At 32.2% G+C, this 20,034-nt stretch overlaps 1 protein-coding gene across 4 annotated transcripts in view; it reads left to right on the top strand.

Annotated features, from left to right (window-relative positions):
* The first annotated feature begins 436 nt into the window (after positions 1-436).
* Positions 437-20,034, top strand: part of LOC106066135 (probable UDP-sugar transporter protein SLC35A4) — a 33,362-nt gene continuing 13,764 nt past the window's right edge. The window contains exons 1-6 of one of the 4 annotated variants that reach the window (XM_056039961.1): positions 687-701; positions 4,673-5,037; positions 9,087-9,171; positions 14,008-14,113; positions 14,441-14,605; positions 19,923-19,981. In XM_056039961.1, coding sequence (XP_055895936.1) covers positions 9,122-9,171; positions 14,008-14,113; positions 14,441-14,605; positions 19,923-19,981 — 380 coding nt within the window. In that variant the 5' untranslated portion in view covers positions 687-701; positions 4,673-5,037; positions 9,087-9,121. Of the gene's footprint in view, positions 471-619; positions 702-4,647; positions 5,038-9,086; positions 9,172-14,007; positions 14,114-14,440; positions 14,606-19,922; positions 19,982-20,034 lie in introns of those variants that run through there. The other 3 variants (XM_056039982.1, XM_056039973.1, XM_056039968.1) reach the window with 3 other exon arrangements.

Raw genomic sequence — 20,034 nt, 5'->3', positions numbered from 1 at the left:
GTCATGTTCCAGAAGTTACCCAATAAAACCTACTCAGCCCCAAAAACAAATTAAACACACGACGCGAATATAGTTCCCCTTTCAGACCTTGCGATCTAGAGGGCAGATGATGTAAAGGTCATCTGTTTCTGTGGCCCACGGTTAACGAAGGTGTCATGCGGCCAGCACAACGAGCAACCGCCTTTACTTTTCCCCAACTAATGTCAGGTACCCATCAGAGCTGGGTGGACTCAAAGGCGTCCAAAGATCCCGAAATTAAATCCGAGTCTTCACCAGGATTCGAACCCGGTTCGGAATTCAAGCGCTTTACCATCTCGGCCGACGCGAATATAACAATATTATGTTACTATCGCGTGAACGCTATGTCGGTGCACGATTTTTCGGTGAACCAATTGTCAGTGAACAAGACAAGTTGTCTGTAGCCTAAACCAGTTGCTGGTGAACGAATAGTCAGATCAATGAATAGTCGGGTGAACAAATTAATATAATTGACTTAATGGTCGGTGAATGAAATGTCTGAACGATTTGCAGTGGAACCCATTAGTGACTAGTTAGCCTACAAACCGGCTAACCCTATAATATGCTATACTGTTAGAAAATTTAATTTTATTATGCGATATGAAAAATTGACGTTTATTATGCCTATGATTTGCATTTGATTTGAAAGGGAAAAAAACAACAACAAAAAAACAGCTGTTTAAGTATAATAGTATAATAGGCCTATAAAATATTGCCTTAGATCTAGACTAGAATCTATTCTAGTGACTAGTCTATATAGTAACAATATAGTTCTATGTCTATATAGTCTAGTATAGATCTAAATCTTGGTCTAGATCATACTAGATGTAGATCTATATTCTATATAGACTATAATAGAGATATCGACTACTAGTCACTATCACTATTCACTGTACTAGTACTAGTCTGTACTATTTTGTATTCATTATAAATCTAGATCTAGAATCTAGTTAATTCTAGTTATACTGTAACTATTGTCACTATTGACACTATATTGATCTAGATCTACTAGTCTATAAGTCTAGATCTAAGAATAAGTCAGAAATACTATGATGATAACTAGAATCTAGTCTAGATCTAGATCTATATTAATATTATGATTATACTTATTATCTTATACTAAATTAGACCTAGATTTTACTAGATTAGATCTAGATCTAGATCTATAATCTATACATAGACTAGAATCTAGATCTGAGTCTCTATAGTCTATAAGTCTATACTCTATAGATAGATCTAATCTAATCTACTAGATGTAGTACTAGTTAGTATAGTCTAGTATATTATATATATATATAGTAGATTCTTATATTAGGCACACCGTATTCGGGAACTAGGTCAAATTTTTATTTTATTTTTTTATTTGGTGACGGTTTAACTTACAAAAAAACTGAAAGCAGATTCTTATTCTGCAACTAAAGGACTATAAAAATAGCTGTGTTTCTTTGAATTACCACTCATAGTCAAGATTTTATTTTAAAATAAATCAGGTCACTTCATGCTCCTATAATAAACGCAGTTTTTGTGCTTTCTCCTTCAGCACACATCGAGCACCGTTAAGAAACACCACTATGTTATTGCTAATAAATTATATCTGTGTTAATTAAAAATTATTTAGATTGTATTAAAAGAAGTAGATTCACTTCTGCAATATGTATTTATAGTATATTGCCTCTCTCTCTCTCTCTCTATCTCTCTCTCTCTCTATATATATATATATATATATGCCTACCTATATAATCTATGTGTAGAAACAGAAATAAATCTATATAATTATAGATCTATAAATTAATTATTACAATGTAACAAACATGATATTTTCAACTAGGCTACATGTATTCTCTGTCTCTTTCTTTTAATTCCCATCCAAGGACCCTCTTCTTTTCATAATTTGGATGTTCGCTTTGTTACATCCCCTCCCTCCCATAGATGCTTATAATTCTTTTCATGACTCTCTCCCCCTTCCCTCCACTGCCTGTATGATAGGTTGTGACACTACACGCTTAGTGTATACCTCTCCTCACCACCAGCGCTCGCCTGGCGTGATCACCTGCAGTGGGCATGGTCTCTGGCTTCAAATTAGCAGCCCGCACTTTTTCTTTCATTCATAAATTATATATTCTAGATATCTCGATCTAGGTCACATTTATTTATTGAAAAAAATCATAGATTTATTAATCCCAATAATATTTCTTATTACGATTTTGCCTTGTGCACTATAGGAGAATGTGTTTAATTCATTATTATTCATTGAAACACCTCCTTTTTTAATTTTATTTGACAGCTAACAGTATGAATGTGATTGGAATGTCTTTCTAAAGATGTTTGGAAGCTTATTTTGATAGATCCACCAGCCTACGATCAAACAGGCTCATAATATAGCCTTCATCCCTTATATGGGTATGAATTGCCGGGGGAGGTTTAAACAATAGCTTTACATACTTGGTTACCGAGAATCTAAAAAACTGCCATCTGCTTTGGAAAAGCGGAACAAAAATACAGGAACTTATCTTAAATTGGACATGCACTGTCCCGAAACATCGTTTTTAGCTCCAAACATAAAAACAAATTAATTATAAACAAAAAAAGCGACATGTTTCTAAAAGGAGAATTTGATGAGCTGTGCCTAATATAAGAAGCTACTATATATATATATAATAATATATATATATATATATATAATTAATATATTAGAATAATAATAATAATAATCTTTATTATCCGTAAGGAAATTTGTCTTACAATTTGTGCATTACCAAACAAAAAACATTATAACTATAAGAAACCAAAGTGTACATTCACACCAGACTCACTCATAATTTACATGTGACAAAGTTTGTACCAGATTGTTCTTATTTAATGATTTGATTGCCAGGGGAACAAAAGAGTGTTTGTGTCTGTTTGTCTTTGCTATCGGTGTCTTGTATCTCTTTTGTGATGGTAAAATCACAAAATCCTGACACAAAGGGTGATTCTTTATTTCAAGGATCTTGTTAGCTTTTTTATAGATGTTTGTCTCAAACAACTGCCCAAATGGGGTTTGTTTTTTGCCAATGATTTTGCCAGCAGCATTGAGGATTCTATTAAGTTTATTCCTATTTTTAATGCTCAGATTGCCATACCAGGCAGTGATATTGAAACTGAAAACATTGCAGATGTGAGCGTGATAAAACATAGCCAAGGCCTTTTCGCTAACATTAAACGAGGACAGTTTTCTTAGTAGTCGTAATCTTTGCTGCCCTTTTTTGCTGATATAATCAGTATTTGCAGTAAAATTTAGTTTATTGTCTAGGATAGTACCAAGGTATTTAAAGGTTTGCACAATTTCAATAGTCTCTCCAGCTACAGAAACAATATCATTTTCCTTCTTGTCCCTGCGAAAATCGATTATCATTTCTTTGTTTTTTTTTACATTAAATAATAAAAAATTATCTTTACAGTATTCTTCAATGTGTTCTAATTCTTTGAAATACTCATTTACGTCTGAGCTCTCTGAGAGCAGGGCAAGAAGAGCCGCATCATCAGCGAATTTTGTGAAGGAGCAACAAGAACTATCGGATTGAAAATCATTGGTGTACAAAATGAACCACAAAGGCGATGTCACAGCCCCCTGGGGTGCCCCTGTGTTAACTATGCGTTCATTAGATATAACATTGTTTACCCTAACCCTCTGAGCTCTCTGGGTCAAAAATTCATTAGCCCATAGTATTATGTATGGACTAATCTGCAACGCTTTCATCTTTTCAATGAGTAAATGAAGTTGTATAGTGTTAAAAGCTGATGAGAAATCAATAAAGAACAATCTTACATAAGTGTTCGGTAAGTCCAGATGTTTGTAGACACAGTTTAAAATATTTAGGATGGCATCGTCTACACCTTTACCCTTTTGGTAAGCAAATTGTAAAGGGTCTAACTTATTGCAAAGATCATTCAGTAACTATATTGTTACTATATAGACTAGTCACTAGAATAGATTCTAGTCTAGATCTAAGGCAATATAGGCCTATATATAGATAGTAATAGACATCTAATCATCTAGATTCTAGATCTATGATAATCTATATCTGAGCAGCTTAGTCTTAGATCTGATCTAGATCTATATTATTGAATTATATAAATTCTATATATGGGTCTAACTTATTGCAAAGATCATTCAGTAACTATATTGTTACTATATAGACTAGTCACTAGAATAGATTCTAGTCTAGATCTAAGGCAATATAGGCCTATATATAGATAGTAATAGACATCTAATCATCTAGATTCTAGATCTATGATAATCTATATCTGAGCAGCTTAGTCTTAGATCTGATCTAGATCTATATTATTGAATTATATAAATTCTATATATTTAGATCTATATATTGCTATATCTTAGCAATTAACCTCAACGAAAGTTATATAAAACAGAACGTTTAATAATCAATTATAAACAGGATCTAGAGCCAAACCCAGAGTAACATCTCAGGCCTTCTTGTTTACATCTCTAATCATCGGCCATCTTCCTTCCTCTGTTCTCCATCGTGTCCTCTGGTACACAATGTCGCGCCAAATGACAGTGCGCAATGTAGAGTCATAACAATATTATATTAATATTATACAGTCTAGACCTAGTCCTAGATCTATATTATCTATAATCTATATGATCTTCTAGATCTAGAATATAATAAATTTAGTCATGAGTGGCAAGTGACATGAAGATGAGTGTGTTTGTGAAATTTATTTAATGATTACATTTATTCAACCATAACTGGCATAACAGTGCAAATATGCATAACAATACCATTAACATTAAAGTAATATTATTATTAGTTCTAGATCTAGATCTATATTAATATTAATAGATCTACTTAGTCAAATCTAAGTTAGTTAATCCAACATCTAGATCTAGTTTACGTAATTTAGTCTATTAGAATAGCCTACTTGGAGTTAGACTTGTAGAGTCTAGGTATAGAATATAGATGGAATCAACAAGTCACATTTATTCACAATGAAATCAATGGAAAGCAGGGGTTAATGGTGAGCTCATCAAAGAATGAATCTATCTTTTTATCTTTTATAATAATAATCTATCTACTATACTAGATAAGTTACTAGATCTAGATGCTAAGACTGACTAAGATCTAGATCAGGGGCTCTTAACCTGTGGTTCGTGACCCCCTTGGGTTTCAAAGGACAATTTCCAGGGGTCACCTAGGACCATCGAAAAAAATATATTTTTGCCATTGTGCACATTTTTTATTTTACTATAATTGCCATTTGCTAATAGATATTGCAGACAACTGAATCCAAACCATTCCAAACTTTTAATTGTCAGAGCATAAGTATTTGTTACAGTTTAAATGATTGTTAATCAAACTGTGTGATGAGACACAGCGTTAAACCATTGAAGAACCAAGAGATTTTATTTCCATGGGGAATATTTATGCATGTAAAACCACATCCGTTTATAATTAGTACTACACAATCATTTTATAGTCTATGCTAGAAAAGGTAATAGTTTTGTTATGGAACTACCAGTGAAAATGATCGTTGAGAAAAGAAAATCTAATGACGCTTTTTTACCATAGTTTTTTTTTCAATGGTTAATGCAGGGATTGAGAAACCACTTTGCGTCATTTGTAACGATGTTCTATTATCAGAATCAATTAATCTGGACAATCTGAAAGTCATTTTGATATCAAACATCCAAACTTTACCAATAACAACATACAGTAGGCCTATTTGAAATGTAAACTGAATCAAGAAAGCCCTAACTTGACTGCTGGCAAATAAACAAAACATAGCAGTCTAAGCTTCTTGTTTTTTGGCCATCAGAAATGCTGTAGCTACAAAACCTCACATTATAGCTGATAACTTACTTTTGCCAGCGGCCAAATAAATTGTTCTAGTAATTATTGGAGCCGAATTTGTTAGATCTGCTCAATTTAGTTCATCTCCGTATCTAATGATAGAAATGCTGTCTAGTGATTTATCAATCAGATAATCCTGGAAATTATATAACACTCTGCCTTTGGTCCCTTCTGGGGACCATGAACCAACTTCCTCCAGACATCTCAGTTTTGGCAAATCTCTCCAACTGTCCCAACATCTGCTTGGCATAGGATTCCAAATAACGGCACCATGTATTCTTTTGGGGTTATAGGTGAAGGCTAGTATTGTAATGTTGGATGCAGACTTATGAACGGTGTGGTTCCACTTCAGACTTTTATCATCCAGCTTGAAGAATTCTAAGATGTTGCAAATTGATCATAATTACTTGTTTACCTGAGGATGGCTATTGTTAAAGCTGGTTTCTCTTCTTGAAATGACTGCTACAGCACCTAATGTATTTGTCAAATGTGTTCATTCTGAAGAAGTATAAAAACTCTTGCAAAAATATTTGCAGTGTCTACAAAGCTGCTGCTTCAAGTATGCTTGGATGTTGGTCTGGATTTCAAGTTTTGGTACAGAATGAGTCTCCAGTCACCAAAAATCATCAAAACTCATTGATGAGTATTAGTAAATGTCACAAGAATTACAAAAATTAATAGAAAATGATGTTAATTCTTTCAATTTTGTGAGATCAAGTGTTTTAAATTATCCACTAAAATTTCTAATCTGATGAAACAGAAATAAGATCAACCATCACAATGACGTTGATAGTTTTTCTCTAACTGGCGCAACAACTTTGAACCAATGTAGAATACAGTTGCCTTAGCTGTAATGCTTCCATAATTGCCACATAAGTATAACAGATTTATAGGTTAGCACGCGATAAAAAAGTAAATAAATTTCTGTAATAAAGTTAAAATTTGTTTATTTTTTTAGTTTGGTAAAAACTGAAATATTTAGTGTATCATGATTAAACACACAGCTTTGGTAATTCATATCAAATATTTACATTATTAATATGATTTTATAACATTAGTGAAAATATGATTTTATGGTTAGGGGTCACAGCATAGTGGCCAATTGCAAATAGAGTCGCAGAGCTAAAAAGGTTGAGAACCGCTGATCTAGATAATGGTACTCTATATAGCTGTTTAATTAAAATAGTAGATAGATCTAGATATAGGCTCTACCACTATTATAAAATCTAATCTACTCTACATTAAAATTTTTATGTAAATCTAGATCTAGTTCTATTCTAAATCTTTTTCTTGGTGCATTGAAAGTCAGAAAGCTGTAGCATTTCTAAAGTCTATGACCCTCCGATTTAAAGTCAGATGCTCTACCCACTGAGCTTTTAAGTGAGTGTTAGTAATGGATGAAATTACACACAAAAAATAATTTAAAGCTGAGGTATAATCTTGTACAAATGGGGCACCACACAAGATTTGTCAACTGTCTTTCTCCATTCCTCTCTGTCTTTTGCCTTGGATAGAATCTCTTTCAATGGCCGTCCATTCTTTAATGTTGTCTTCCCATCACTTTCTTCTTCTGTTTCTTGGTACTGTTTCCTGAAGGGAGGTCTTTGCAAACTTCAAAGACGTATTATGGCATGGCCATAGAGTTTTAGTCTGAGTTTTTGTTATAAAAGTTAGCAGGTCATCGTGGGTCCAATAGCTGTAGAAATCCTGTCTCTAATCTCTTGGTTTGTGATGCGGTGTGACAACTGGCATGTATTCTTTTTGTATGTGTGGCTTGTTTGGTGTCTAGTAGGGGATGATTGTTTGAGTGTGCAATATGCTGGGTCACCACAGAAATAGGCCTGCAACAAACAGACAATAGAGTAAGATACAAACATGAAAATTAACTGTACTATTTATTTATACAGCAAGAAAAGAAAATGGGGGGGGGGGGGGATGCATCTCTTAGTGAGAATGTTTCATCATCATTCTTAGCACAAATGCTTGGGGGGTGTAATTATCAACTAATAAAATGAATTATACCAGTTGATGAGATAATAATGAAATAAAGTAAATTCAACTTACTTTGGTCCATCATGAAATAAACATACACATATTTATAACACAAAACTAATTAATTAGGAAGTGTCATTAAGTTCATTAATTAAAGATTCTCCACCACAAGACCAGGTTGACTTATAAGTCGTACCTAGAAATGTCAAGAGAAGTGCTGACGTTCAAAGGTCAGAAAAGTGAATGGTGTGGTATGAAAAAGGGGGGGGGGGGCTTAACATTGAAGGTGAAGGATGAAAACAAAATGTCGCAGTCAAAATAAACATTTCAATACCATTTCAACTGTAGCCAAGCACAAGTATCAGCTAGTATTTACATAAAATATTCATCTTTAATTTTTTAAATATTAGTTGTTGTCTTAAATAGCATTTGTACCTATTTCAGACACAATAAGGACACTATTGTCTATTGAAATTGAATTTTCAATGGCATTTTTAGATTAAAATAGATAACAGCATGCAGAAAAGTTTTTGGGGTCTAAATGTGGCAGATGGACAAAGAGCATACAATCATTAGTGTCTTTTTCTCTATAGGCGCCACTAATAAAAATAAATGTTCATATTGTTTGAATATCTTGGAAAACTTTTCTCATGTGTTACTAGAATGAATGAATGGGTTTGCAGGAACACTGACAGGATTTCAATTATGAATGCAGTTCATTTTCAAACTAAAACAATAATATATTTTTTTTTGTGCTTTTTAACCTATACAAGCACATTTACTACATTTATCTCCCCCCATCTGTTTTTGACAAGCTTTATTACATTAGCTGATTTCGAGCACCTAAGACAAGAATATAATTAATGCACAGAAGTTTTGATGTCTTGAAATAATTTTAAAAAAATAGATACTAGTATTAAATAGAATGCTATTATTTCTGTACATTAACTTCTGCTGCAATATTGGTTACATTTAAATTTCAATGAAAGACGAGCTTTTACTAACTATAAATATAATAAAATATAATTTTAAAAGATAATAAAAGTCCTTTAAGCTTTTAAGGTCTAACCTTGACAGACAGTACAAAACAAAAAAATGATTTTCCCTTAAAGACTGAATTCAAAATACATTGTGACAGATAATTTTTATTATTGAAGAAATGCACAAACTGAAAATGTTGAAGATGAACCTAATCTTCAAGTTGTTTCAAATATCTTTCTTCAGATTGGTTGTGTCAAAAAAGAATAATTAAATCTATTATGTCAGTGAATTGTAGACAACTGTTGTGGGGTTTTGTTCTTTTTCTAGTGTAAGTATTCTTTTATCAGACATCTGTGCAAATGATTTTGTAAGTAAGGCTACACATTTTACCTGAAAAATTAAACTATACATATAGGTATAAATATATATTTCTTTCTTTCTTTTGTTTTGTTAAAATTGAATCATTGAACATTTTTTTGCTTTCATCTATGATTTTTTAATCAGCTCTTCTGTACTGTCTTTCACACTCATCCCTCACTATTTTCATTTTCATCCTTTTAAACCAACAATGTATAGAAAAAAATGTTACAAGGCAAACTTCTGCAGAATACTGTTAACGGTATTAAAACATGGTATATAAGGACCATATATGAATCCAGAAAATACTAGAGCAAGCATTTATGAATTCAGTATATAAGTTGGATACTTTTTACTTAAGGATAGGCTGCACATGAACCCTAGCTTTAAGAAAGAAAGCCTAACAATGTTTAGTGCTCTGCTCTTACAAATGTCATGGTTGCAGACAAGCAGAAAAAGTTGAATTGAAAAAAGTGAATGCTTCTTGGACCCATTTGTCCAATTAGAGAAAGTTAATTGCCTCACAGGTACACATGACATAATACTAGTTTGACCACATTTGCATCCAATGATAAAAAAAATGGAAGAGGTATCTTTTTGTTAACTTAACCAGAAAAGAAAGAAAGTTATCACCATGGATGATATTCTAGCAAAGGCTTTCGAATGAGATATGGATATGTTTTTGGTTCTTTGTGGCAACGTGTCAGGCTGAGGACGTACCAACAAACTGATTTTCAAGAAAATATTATAGAATATATTATAGCAACTATAATAATGAGAGCATAATTTTTTTTTTCTTTGTGCAAATCAAATTTAATTTGGACCTCTTAAAATTTATAAACTACACCAGATAGATACTTATGATCCAGTAGATAGACAAAAAAACTTGAACAGAGCACAGTGCAAAGCTCATTGTCCTAATGGACATCTGTTAAATCTGCTAAAACTAATACAACACCCTCATTAAATAAACTTACTAAAGAAGTAATACCAAAATACCTTAAAACCTTAGTAATAAATTTTCAAAGCATTAGAAACAAAACAGCAGACTTAGAAATTTTATTAAAACGTGAGAAACCAGACATAATTGCAGCAACAGAAAATTGGCTATATCCTGAAATTTATAATGCAGAAATTTTCAATAGTGATTATGAAATTTTTAGAAAATAAAGGGCAAAAAATCATGAAGGAGTTCTTTTAGCAATAAAAAACCCCACTCTTATAGCTGAAGAAATTACTTACCTACCTCAAAAAATTTAGAATCAACATTTAGTAAAATCAACACCACCTCAACATCCCTTATAATAGGCAGTATTTATAGACCACCAAATTCTAGTCTCGAGTACATACAAGAACTATGAAATCAGTTAACTACACTTAAAGAAAAAAAAATGCAGTTTTTTTTGGATTATGGGTGATTTCAACCTACCTGATATAAATTGGAAAACACTAACTATAGATAAACACCAAAACCTTATGGACATAAATGAGCTTTCCATAGAAACCTTACACAACCTTACACAACCTAAGTTTAGATCAAATCATTAAAAAACCAACTAGATTAAACAACACATTAGCCAACAGACCTGGATTAGTAGTAGATTATGATATTATCCCTGGTCTATCAGACCATGATGTCATTAAAATACACAGGTAAAAGTAGTAGCCAATATAAAACCCAAAAGAAAAATCTTACTCTGGAACAAATGCAACCTAACACAACTACACCAAGCTGAATTAAATTTTCAACAAACATTCTTATCAGAAAAAGACATTAACTAATCAGTCGATGACCTCTGGAATTTCATTAAAAACAATCTTAAAAACATTATAGATAATCATATACCAACTAAATATACATCAAACAAAATAAATAAATGCTGGTTTAATAAAAGACTAAAGAAGCTTTGTAAACAGAAGGAAAACCTATATAGAAAATTTAAAGAAACTAAGGCAGAAAGAGTTTATAAAAAGTATATTAAAATTAAACACCTAACCCAAGAAGTAAGCAGACAGCTGCAGAGTAAATACTTACACAATGTAATATCTAAGGATAGACTAAAGAAGCTTTGTAAACAGAAGGAAAACCTATATAGAAAATTTAAAGAAACTAAGGCAGAAAGAGTTTATAAAAAGTATATTAAAATTAAACACCTAACCCAAGAAGTAAGCAGACAGCTGCAGAGTAAATACTTACACAATGTAATATCCAAGGATTACAACAAAAACCTATGGTCATACATTAAGACCAAGAAAATGGAAACAACAGGCATAGCACCATTAAAAGGAGAATATAACTTAACACATAATGATAATGAAACTAAAGCTAACATCCTAAATAAATACTTTGCATCAGCATTCTCAACCCCAGGAAACAAAGACATATTACTTAATTTGAACCAAGTAGCCAACATATAGAAGTACAAGAAAAAGGGATCCAAAAACTATTAGTGAACAGTAACACAAATAAAGCATCAGGACCTGATGGTTTTCCAGCTAGATTATTCAAAGAACTAAGCAATGAGCTTTTTCAGGCATCTCTTAACCAGGGCAGAGTACCAAGGGACTGGAAAGAAGCTAATGTCACCTTCTATTTAAAAAAAGAGGAAAATCTGACCCAGGAAACTACAAACCAGTATCATTTACCAGTGTCACATGTAAAATCCTAGAACACATAATATGTAGCAACATCATAAACCACTTAGACAAACATAATGTCCTTACTCCATACCAACATGGCTTTAGGAAATATAGATCATGTGAAACACAACTAATATGACTAATTGATGATTTTTTAAAAGGTTTAGATAATAGTGAGCAAATAGACTATCTAACTAGATTTTTCCAAGGCTTTTGACAAAGTTCACCACCATAGTTTGCTTAAAAAATAAAATATTTTGGCATAAATGGTCCATTGCATCAGTGGATTAAAGATTTTCTGATAGGGAGAGAACAAACTGTAATAAAAAATGGCTCTAAATCAACACCAATAATAGTAGACTCAGGTGTACCTTAAGGAACAGTGTTAGGTCCACTACTATTTTTAATTTACATAAATGATTTATCAAATTGCATTAGTTCAGGAACAAAAGTCAGAATATTTGCAGATGATTGCATAATATATAGAACAATAAAAACAACACAAGAAAAAGAAATTTTACAAAGAGAATTAGATGAATTACAGAAATGGGAATCAAATTGGAGCACAGACCAAAATGCAAAATACTTAGGTGTTATAACAAATGAAAAACTGTCATTGAATCCCCATATTAATGAAACTATTAAAAAATCAAACAAAGCATTAGGGTTTATTAAAAGAAATTTCTATAAATCAAATAAGAACGTAAAACTAAAATGTTATTTAACCTTGGTTAGGCCAATAATAGAATATGCATCCTCTGTTTGGGACCCCTCAACTCAAGAAAACATTAAGAAACTGGAACAGACACAAAATAGAGCAGTGAGATTCATAACAAACGAATATTCACATTTGACTAGAGTAATTGTCATGGAATCCACATATTGATGAAACTACAAAAAAATCAAACAAAGCATTTAGGATTTATTAAAAGAAATTTCTATAAATCAAATAAGAACATAAAACTAAAATGTTATTTAACCTTGGTTAGGCCAATAATAGAATATGCATCCTCTGTTTGGGACCCCTCAACTCAAGAAAACATTAAGAAACTGGAACAGACACAAAATAGAGCAGTGCGATTCATAACAAACGAATATTCACATTTGACTAGAGTAACACCTTTAGTAAAATCACTAAATTTAGAAAGCCTTCAGGACAGAAGGCTCAAAAGTAAAGTAGCAATCATACATAAAACACTGAACCATAATCTTCAAATACAAAAACAAAATTTAATAAAATACTCTGAAAGACACAAAGATAAAGGCACATTCCTCGTCCCATATGCTAGGACAAATTTGTACAAATACTCCTTCTTCCCTAGTGCTATTAGAGCATGGAATGGGTTGCCTGAGCTAGCCAGGAAAACCAGTGACTTGGCAGAATTTAAGTCATTGGTTAATATGCATGACTAAATGCATGGCGCGTAGGACGTAATCATCTTCTTTTTTGAAGTAACGTCTGTATTATATAAGATAAGATAAGATAACTCATTTAGTAAAATCACTAAATTTAGAAAGCCTTCAGGATAGAAGACTAAAAGGTAAAGTAGCAATTATACATAAAACACTGAACCATAATCATCAAATACAAAAACAAAATTTAATACAATACTCAGAAAGACACAAAGATAAAACACATTCCTCGTTCCATATGCTAGGACTAATTTGTACAAATGCTCCTTCTTCCCTAGAGCTATTAGAGCATGGAATGGGTTGCCTGAGCTAACCAGGAAAACCAGTGACTTGGCAGAATTTAGGTCATTGATTAATATGCATGACTGAATGCATGACGCTTGGAATGTAATCATCTTCTTTTTTGAAGTAACGTCTGTATTATATAAGATAGGATAATGGACTACTCATAGGAATGTAGTGAACACTAAAATCCTGAACAGAGCACAATGCAAAACTAATTATTCTAATGGACTAGTTATTGGAACCCACCAAGCTCAAACAAAATGTTTCCTTAATTTCAAAATTCAAAAGAAATGTTTACAAAAGAAAATGAAAAAAAATGTCTATGAACAAGTAATAATAAAGGTCTGTGTCAGCCTACACACCAAGTGACAAACAGTAACTAAGTTAGCTTTTAAGAACATCATCATTTTTTGAACTTTTTTTGTGTGAGTTTGTGACTTTTACCTCAGCTTTTGTTGTATTTCTGTAGGGTATTAATGTATGGCTGCTATGGTGTATTAATAGACCTGTGTAAAGTAGATGGAGAAATTCCATTTCTTACAGCATCATCAGTATTGTTGACAGAAATTTTAAAGGTATTTTTAGCTATATACCATGTATCTTTAGTTGCATATTAGTTTTTATGCTTATCATTTAGTCATTTTGACATTGGCTGTATTAATGATGATATAGTTTTATTAAACAATTTGTTGCTTATTACTTATTTTCATGTCTGCTAAATATTGTTTTTCTATCAAAAACATAATAAATTTTTACAATATTTTTCCTATAAAAATTATAAAAAAATTATATTGTTTAAATCACACGATCATTTTTTAAAAAATCAATTGAACACATTTGTTTATAGATTGAAGTATCTAATTGAAAATAATTTCCATTTTGTACTCTATTTGATGTTTCAGCTGTTCATTTGTCTCTTGGTCTTGTTAGCTCAATACAAAGTACATCTACTCCCTTTGTTAACATGGAAGGTAGTTCTTCCCTTTTCTTTGCCTGCACTATGTTATGCTGTGAACAACAATCTGGCAGTATTCATGCAGACACAGATGGATCCAGCTACATATATGGTAGGTATTATGTTGTGTTTACTGTGGGATTGTGTCGATAGTATAGTTCTTTCTTACATTTGTATTATTATTCCAATAACACAAGCAGATTAATCAATTACTAAATTACTGAAGAAACTCCAGCATATAATTTTAACACTTTAATAATTTTCTTTTGAATAGATATGAATGAATTATATACTCAATATTTCTTTATAAATCTAGATTAATGAATGAGTTTTCACTTTAAATCTTTACAATTACAATGACTAATATAAATTTGTTTCAATGGAACTCACATTCCCAGTTTGAACTTTGTACTAATCCTCCCCAAATCCTCACGACTAAGCTAATCTTCTTCTATTTATACTTTTTAGCGGCATCCATCTGTCCGTCCCGTTTAGATCTCGTAAACTAGAAAAGATAGTGAAAATCTGACATCATAATATTTTAGACCTTTCAAAGTTCTGATGCAACAGCTACTTTTTTCTTTTCTGAAAGAGTAAAAACTAATTTTTTAAAATCACTTATGCGAGTAGTTTTTTCATAAAAATACACCACTTTTACAACTTTTCCCTATTAATAATAACAAACATGGGAGGCTATTGAGTAAGTGAGGTGACTATTTACCATATTTTTAACACATTTATGCAAATGGTTTTAGATTTTTTGTCAAAAAAAAATATTTTTTTTACATTTGTATTGTTAAGTAAGTTCTGTCATACTAACTACTACATTTACACACAAAAAAATGTTAACTTTTTTTAAAGAGAAAAAATCTTTTTAGTATGCATATACTTTAAAACAACAATTAACTAGTAATTTTTCATATTATCGTCACGAGTCGATACTGTAACCTATTTCGACCAGTTTCTAGAAGCCCAGGTCAAGTCAGAGTTGACCAGAGTAAACAAGTAAATTTTAGTCATCCAATCAAAGAAAGAGGTTAAGGGGAAAAAATAGCATACGTCAGCTTCTAGAAGGTCACAGTTAATAAAATAATTAGGGAAGAAATTTTTATGATTCTGGAAAGTACAATTGAGAACAGTATAAATTAGGGGAAAGTTAGTTAGTCGGGGTCTTTGCATTGTAACAATCTTTGCTTAGTAACGGTTTTGTGTTAGAATGAGTTTAAACTTTTGCAGGTCCATTAATAGAAGTTATACTAGTTGAAGTTGTTGTATCTTTAAGTTTTTATTTTATGAAGATATTTAAGTCAAATTGGTATTGAATTGAGAAGTTACTTAAATGTGTAATTTGAAGAAGTCAATTAAAAAAGTTAAAAGACCACTTTGGGGTCCGAAATTGATTTTTTTCTAACCTTGTTCATTAATATATTCCATTATTCCTTCTTTTTGTTGTTTTCTAGGGTGACTGGTCATTTCATCCCTGATAATTTCATCCTTGGTCACTTCGTCCCTGGTCACTTCATCTCCAATTAAATATTTTTTACTTAGCTATTGTGTAATTGTGTTGTTAAGACTTTGTCTTTAAGCCCTCGTTTCATCTAATATATAAATATGTTTATTTAGAAAACTTTTTGATATTTTGGACATGCTATTATAGTGTTTATAGTTTTCCCATACTCTCTTCATACTTGTTGAGAAATGAAAGAATATATTTCAACAAGTAGATATTTTGTAATGCGGAGTTTGAATTTAGTTATATTGTTTCTGTTTGTTGTAGGGATGTCAATATTATCATGTGCATATTGCGTGATGTAATGATCAAAGGCCAAGGTGTGGTGGAAGTTGGGAAAATCTTTTGAGAGATAGAAGTACGATTTGAATAATTATGATCATGTCGCTCTGCGCTCATAATTTATCATTTATCCAAGGTGTAGTGGCATTAGTGGAAATCTTTTGAGAGATAAGAATGATTAGAATACTTATGATTTTGCCGCTGATAACTTATCTCCTGAAGGCCATCTTTCACTTTATTTGTCAATCGTTCTTTCTTAAATATGAGCGTGTCATTTCAAACCCTGATATAATGTTTTATTTTTTATAAATGCTGACTTCAAGAAATACGCAACACTGGCCAAGAAATTACAAAATGATGTACAGCAATACGAATCAATGGATCGTCTTCTGTACCTACTATCAATAGCTTATCTTTTTGATTTCAATTAACACGCAAAAACAATTTTTTTACATTAACTCTATATTTATGAATGTTAAATTATTATATTTTTATTGACATTATATTCTATTCTTATTTATTAATGTTTAATTCTTTTTGTCATGTAAATAAAAATAAATCTATGAAATATTGTTAATTTCATACTTTTTACAATTATTATTTGATGGATTAGCGGAAGAAATGGCCAGGGGATGAAGTGACCAGGGTATGAAGTGACCAAGGATAAAATGACACGGGATGAAAAGACTGGGAACCATTTTCTAGTACTGATATTAATAACTTCGATATCTGATTGGTTCATTATTAATTATTGTGTAAATATTGCATGATTTTTCTGTTGATCTGAAATTTCTGGATAAAAAGTCATAGCTAACTATTGTATTGATTCATGACAGTAGGACATTATGGTATTACTGTGAGTTAAAGTCTGGCTTAAGCTTTGCAAAATAGAAATTAATGGGACAGTGGTCCATACTGCATGAGGCTAATAGCTTCTACCAATAGGAGACCAATGCTTAGGGCCTTTCTTGCAATTTCCTGGAAATGCTGAGAGAATTTAAGTTGACTTCAAGGTACTTATTTAGCCTCTCTGCACTGAGAGCCACCTGTTTGATAGAGAGCCAGAAAATTTTTTGAGAATAAACCATCTTGTAGGTATTTATCCCTGGCCTCCTCTTTCTTGTGCAACATTAGGAGGTCTAATTAAAGTGCATTTCTATACAAGTTGCAGTTTAGGATTTCCACAGTACAAAACCATCACAATCTAGTATTTGAACTTGACCTGTAGATCATTTGTGAAAAGAGCTGGTTCTGGTGCTTGAAGATGGAGCACTCCAGCTCCCATAGCCTCATCATGGTGCCTCTGCGGAAACGTCAGTGGTAGTAGCTAGATAAGAGAATAACTGGTAGTGATCACAAGCCACCAAGTTTTTTTAAATATTTTAATCTAGCTTAGGGTGAGGATGGAACAGTCCCCCACAAACTAGTCCACCAAGTTTGCCACACCATTCCACAAAGGAAGTTATCGATAATGGCAAGCTGGTACAGCCATCTTCCCATGGTATTATGGCAGTTACAGTAGAGGAATATTCATCATAGTGTGGCTTTGGCTGCTTATAGCAAGTGGGCTGTACATCAGGGGCTGGGCGCTATGTATATGACACAACCCAAACCAGTTTAAACTAAACCACAATGGTTGCTGTCATTGTAGAACCCTGAGACATGTCATGAGCCGAAGAGCTCCCAGTCCACACCTGGTTGTTGGATAAAATCCTTTTGTTAATGACCAATCAAGACAATGTGGTTCCATTAATATCTGTTTTAAAATGTATTAACATTTATATTTTAAATAAATAATGGGCTTCAAATATATGAATATTCACCAAAACGTCTTTTATTACAAAGACAAATAGAAATGAAACTTTACAATATAAATGCACATTACATACATAGCAGCGATGGCTGGCAATTTGTAAAACTTTGTTTGTTCTGACCTTTGAGTGGATTAGTTAACATGTTATGTTCCTTAACTATGTCATGCTGATTAAAGGTCTGTCTAGCTGTGTGGGTGTATCTCGAGTTAGAGATGAACAATTACCACCACTATTTGTTTAGTACATTATATTGAGATGTGAGCACATTAAGTCAGATAGGATGGACGTAATGTCAACATGTTTACACTGTATAGAGGTCACACCTTATGAGGGAACTAAGTTTATTTACTTGGAGAAAAATCTTAATTAGGGGGCTGGACTTCAAGCCAAACCTCTACATGGGTAACCAGGTAATGAGTATGCTTACTTGAAGATAAATCACAATTGAGGGGGGGGAGGGGGGCTGGACTACAAGCCTCACCTCTACATGATACTGAGTTTGCTTACTTGGAGACAAATCTCAATTAGGAGGCTGGATTATAAAACACACACCTAAACAAGTGACCTTTTGCTACACAAACCACTTGTATACTTCCATATTTCATAGCACAGTAAGCCAGAAACTAATTTTGATGTAGATAAAAGTACAAAGCTCTGATCTGAGTATAGCCTATTAGCATAAAAGACACTGATCAAAGGAGAGCTAAACACCAACTCTTTAAGTAGTCCTTGGCATTAAATTTATTGATAAACATTGACCATTTTAAAGCCAGAATGGATTAACGCAACTTGCTTATAGACAATGCAAATAGCTATTACTGTTGAATTACTTGTCCTAACGTGCTAACTTCTAATCTTACTCCTCCATTGAGTGTCTTAATTTGAAAACCATATTCTTAATATTTTGGGAATGTCAGGTAACTCCTTATTATAATATTTTTATGATATGTACCTAGCCACTATCAGTATCAGGCCCTTCATTCTAGTACCAGAAGCAGTTTGTGGGCTTTAAAACACAAGCCTGATGATCATTTGATGGTTTGAAGTACATGAACACATACATCTACCCACTATACCACCCAGATTACACTCTATCTTTGATTTCTTTCCATTAGTACAATATACATGTAATATTCTACATTGCCAAACGGGTTACACAGTTTTTAATATCTGTTAATACATGTTAATAAATACTTATCAATAGAATTCAAAACAATATGGTGAAAAAAAAAGTAAAATAAAAATATAACTTGGGTATGTTATTTAGAAGTTTTGCAAAATGTTCAGTATATTGCTATTTACTAGACATGTAGGTACTATATCTGGCTCTGGACAGATATTTTACTATCTGGCTATATTCGTCTCCGGGCGGATTTCAAAAAGTGTAATCCAGTGCACCCCCAATATATAAAGATATGTGACCTAACAATGAAACAATTTTCTTCAAATAATTTTTTTTCTCTAGACGATCTCCTTTCAGATTTCTATTCCTCTATTCAGTAAATTATATAAGCCTAGAAATAGTTTGATGTCACTTGGTGACTGTAAAAGAATACTCATAGATCCTGAATGACTTAGATGTGTCCATAATAAAGTCCTAAGAATCTTAAGGTGCTCTATAGTGTTAGTCAAACATCTCAACATGGCCAGCAATGTTTTTATGTGAATTGTCTGTGGATTACTCTTGTTTTAAATGCTGATCTATGTATATCTAGGTGTTGGATTTATTTTAAAGTTTGTGCTTGAATTGGATATTATATTTATAATCATCTCACCCTGACAATATTATTTTTAGAACATAATTGGACTTTTTTTATTTTTAGATTCTTGGTAATTTAAAAATTGTGACAACAGCTATTCTGTATAAAATCATTATCAACAAGTAAGTAGAGTTCTCATTACTTCAATATTATAGAGGTTGAAATTGTTGCCTGT

The sequence above is a fragment of the Biomphalaria glabrata genome, chromosome 1, assembly GCF_947242115.1.
Source record: "Biomphalaria glabrata chromosome 1, xgBioGlab47.1, whole genome shotgun sequence".
NCBI classification, from domain to species: domain Eukaryota; kingdom Metazoa; phylum Mollusca; class Gastropoda; family Planorbidae; genus Biomphalaria; species Biomphalaria glabrata.
Note: the sequence above shows the minus strand (reverse complement) of the source record. Positions and strands in the feature narration are given on the sequence as shown.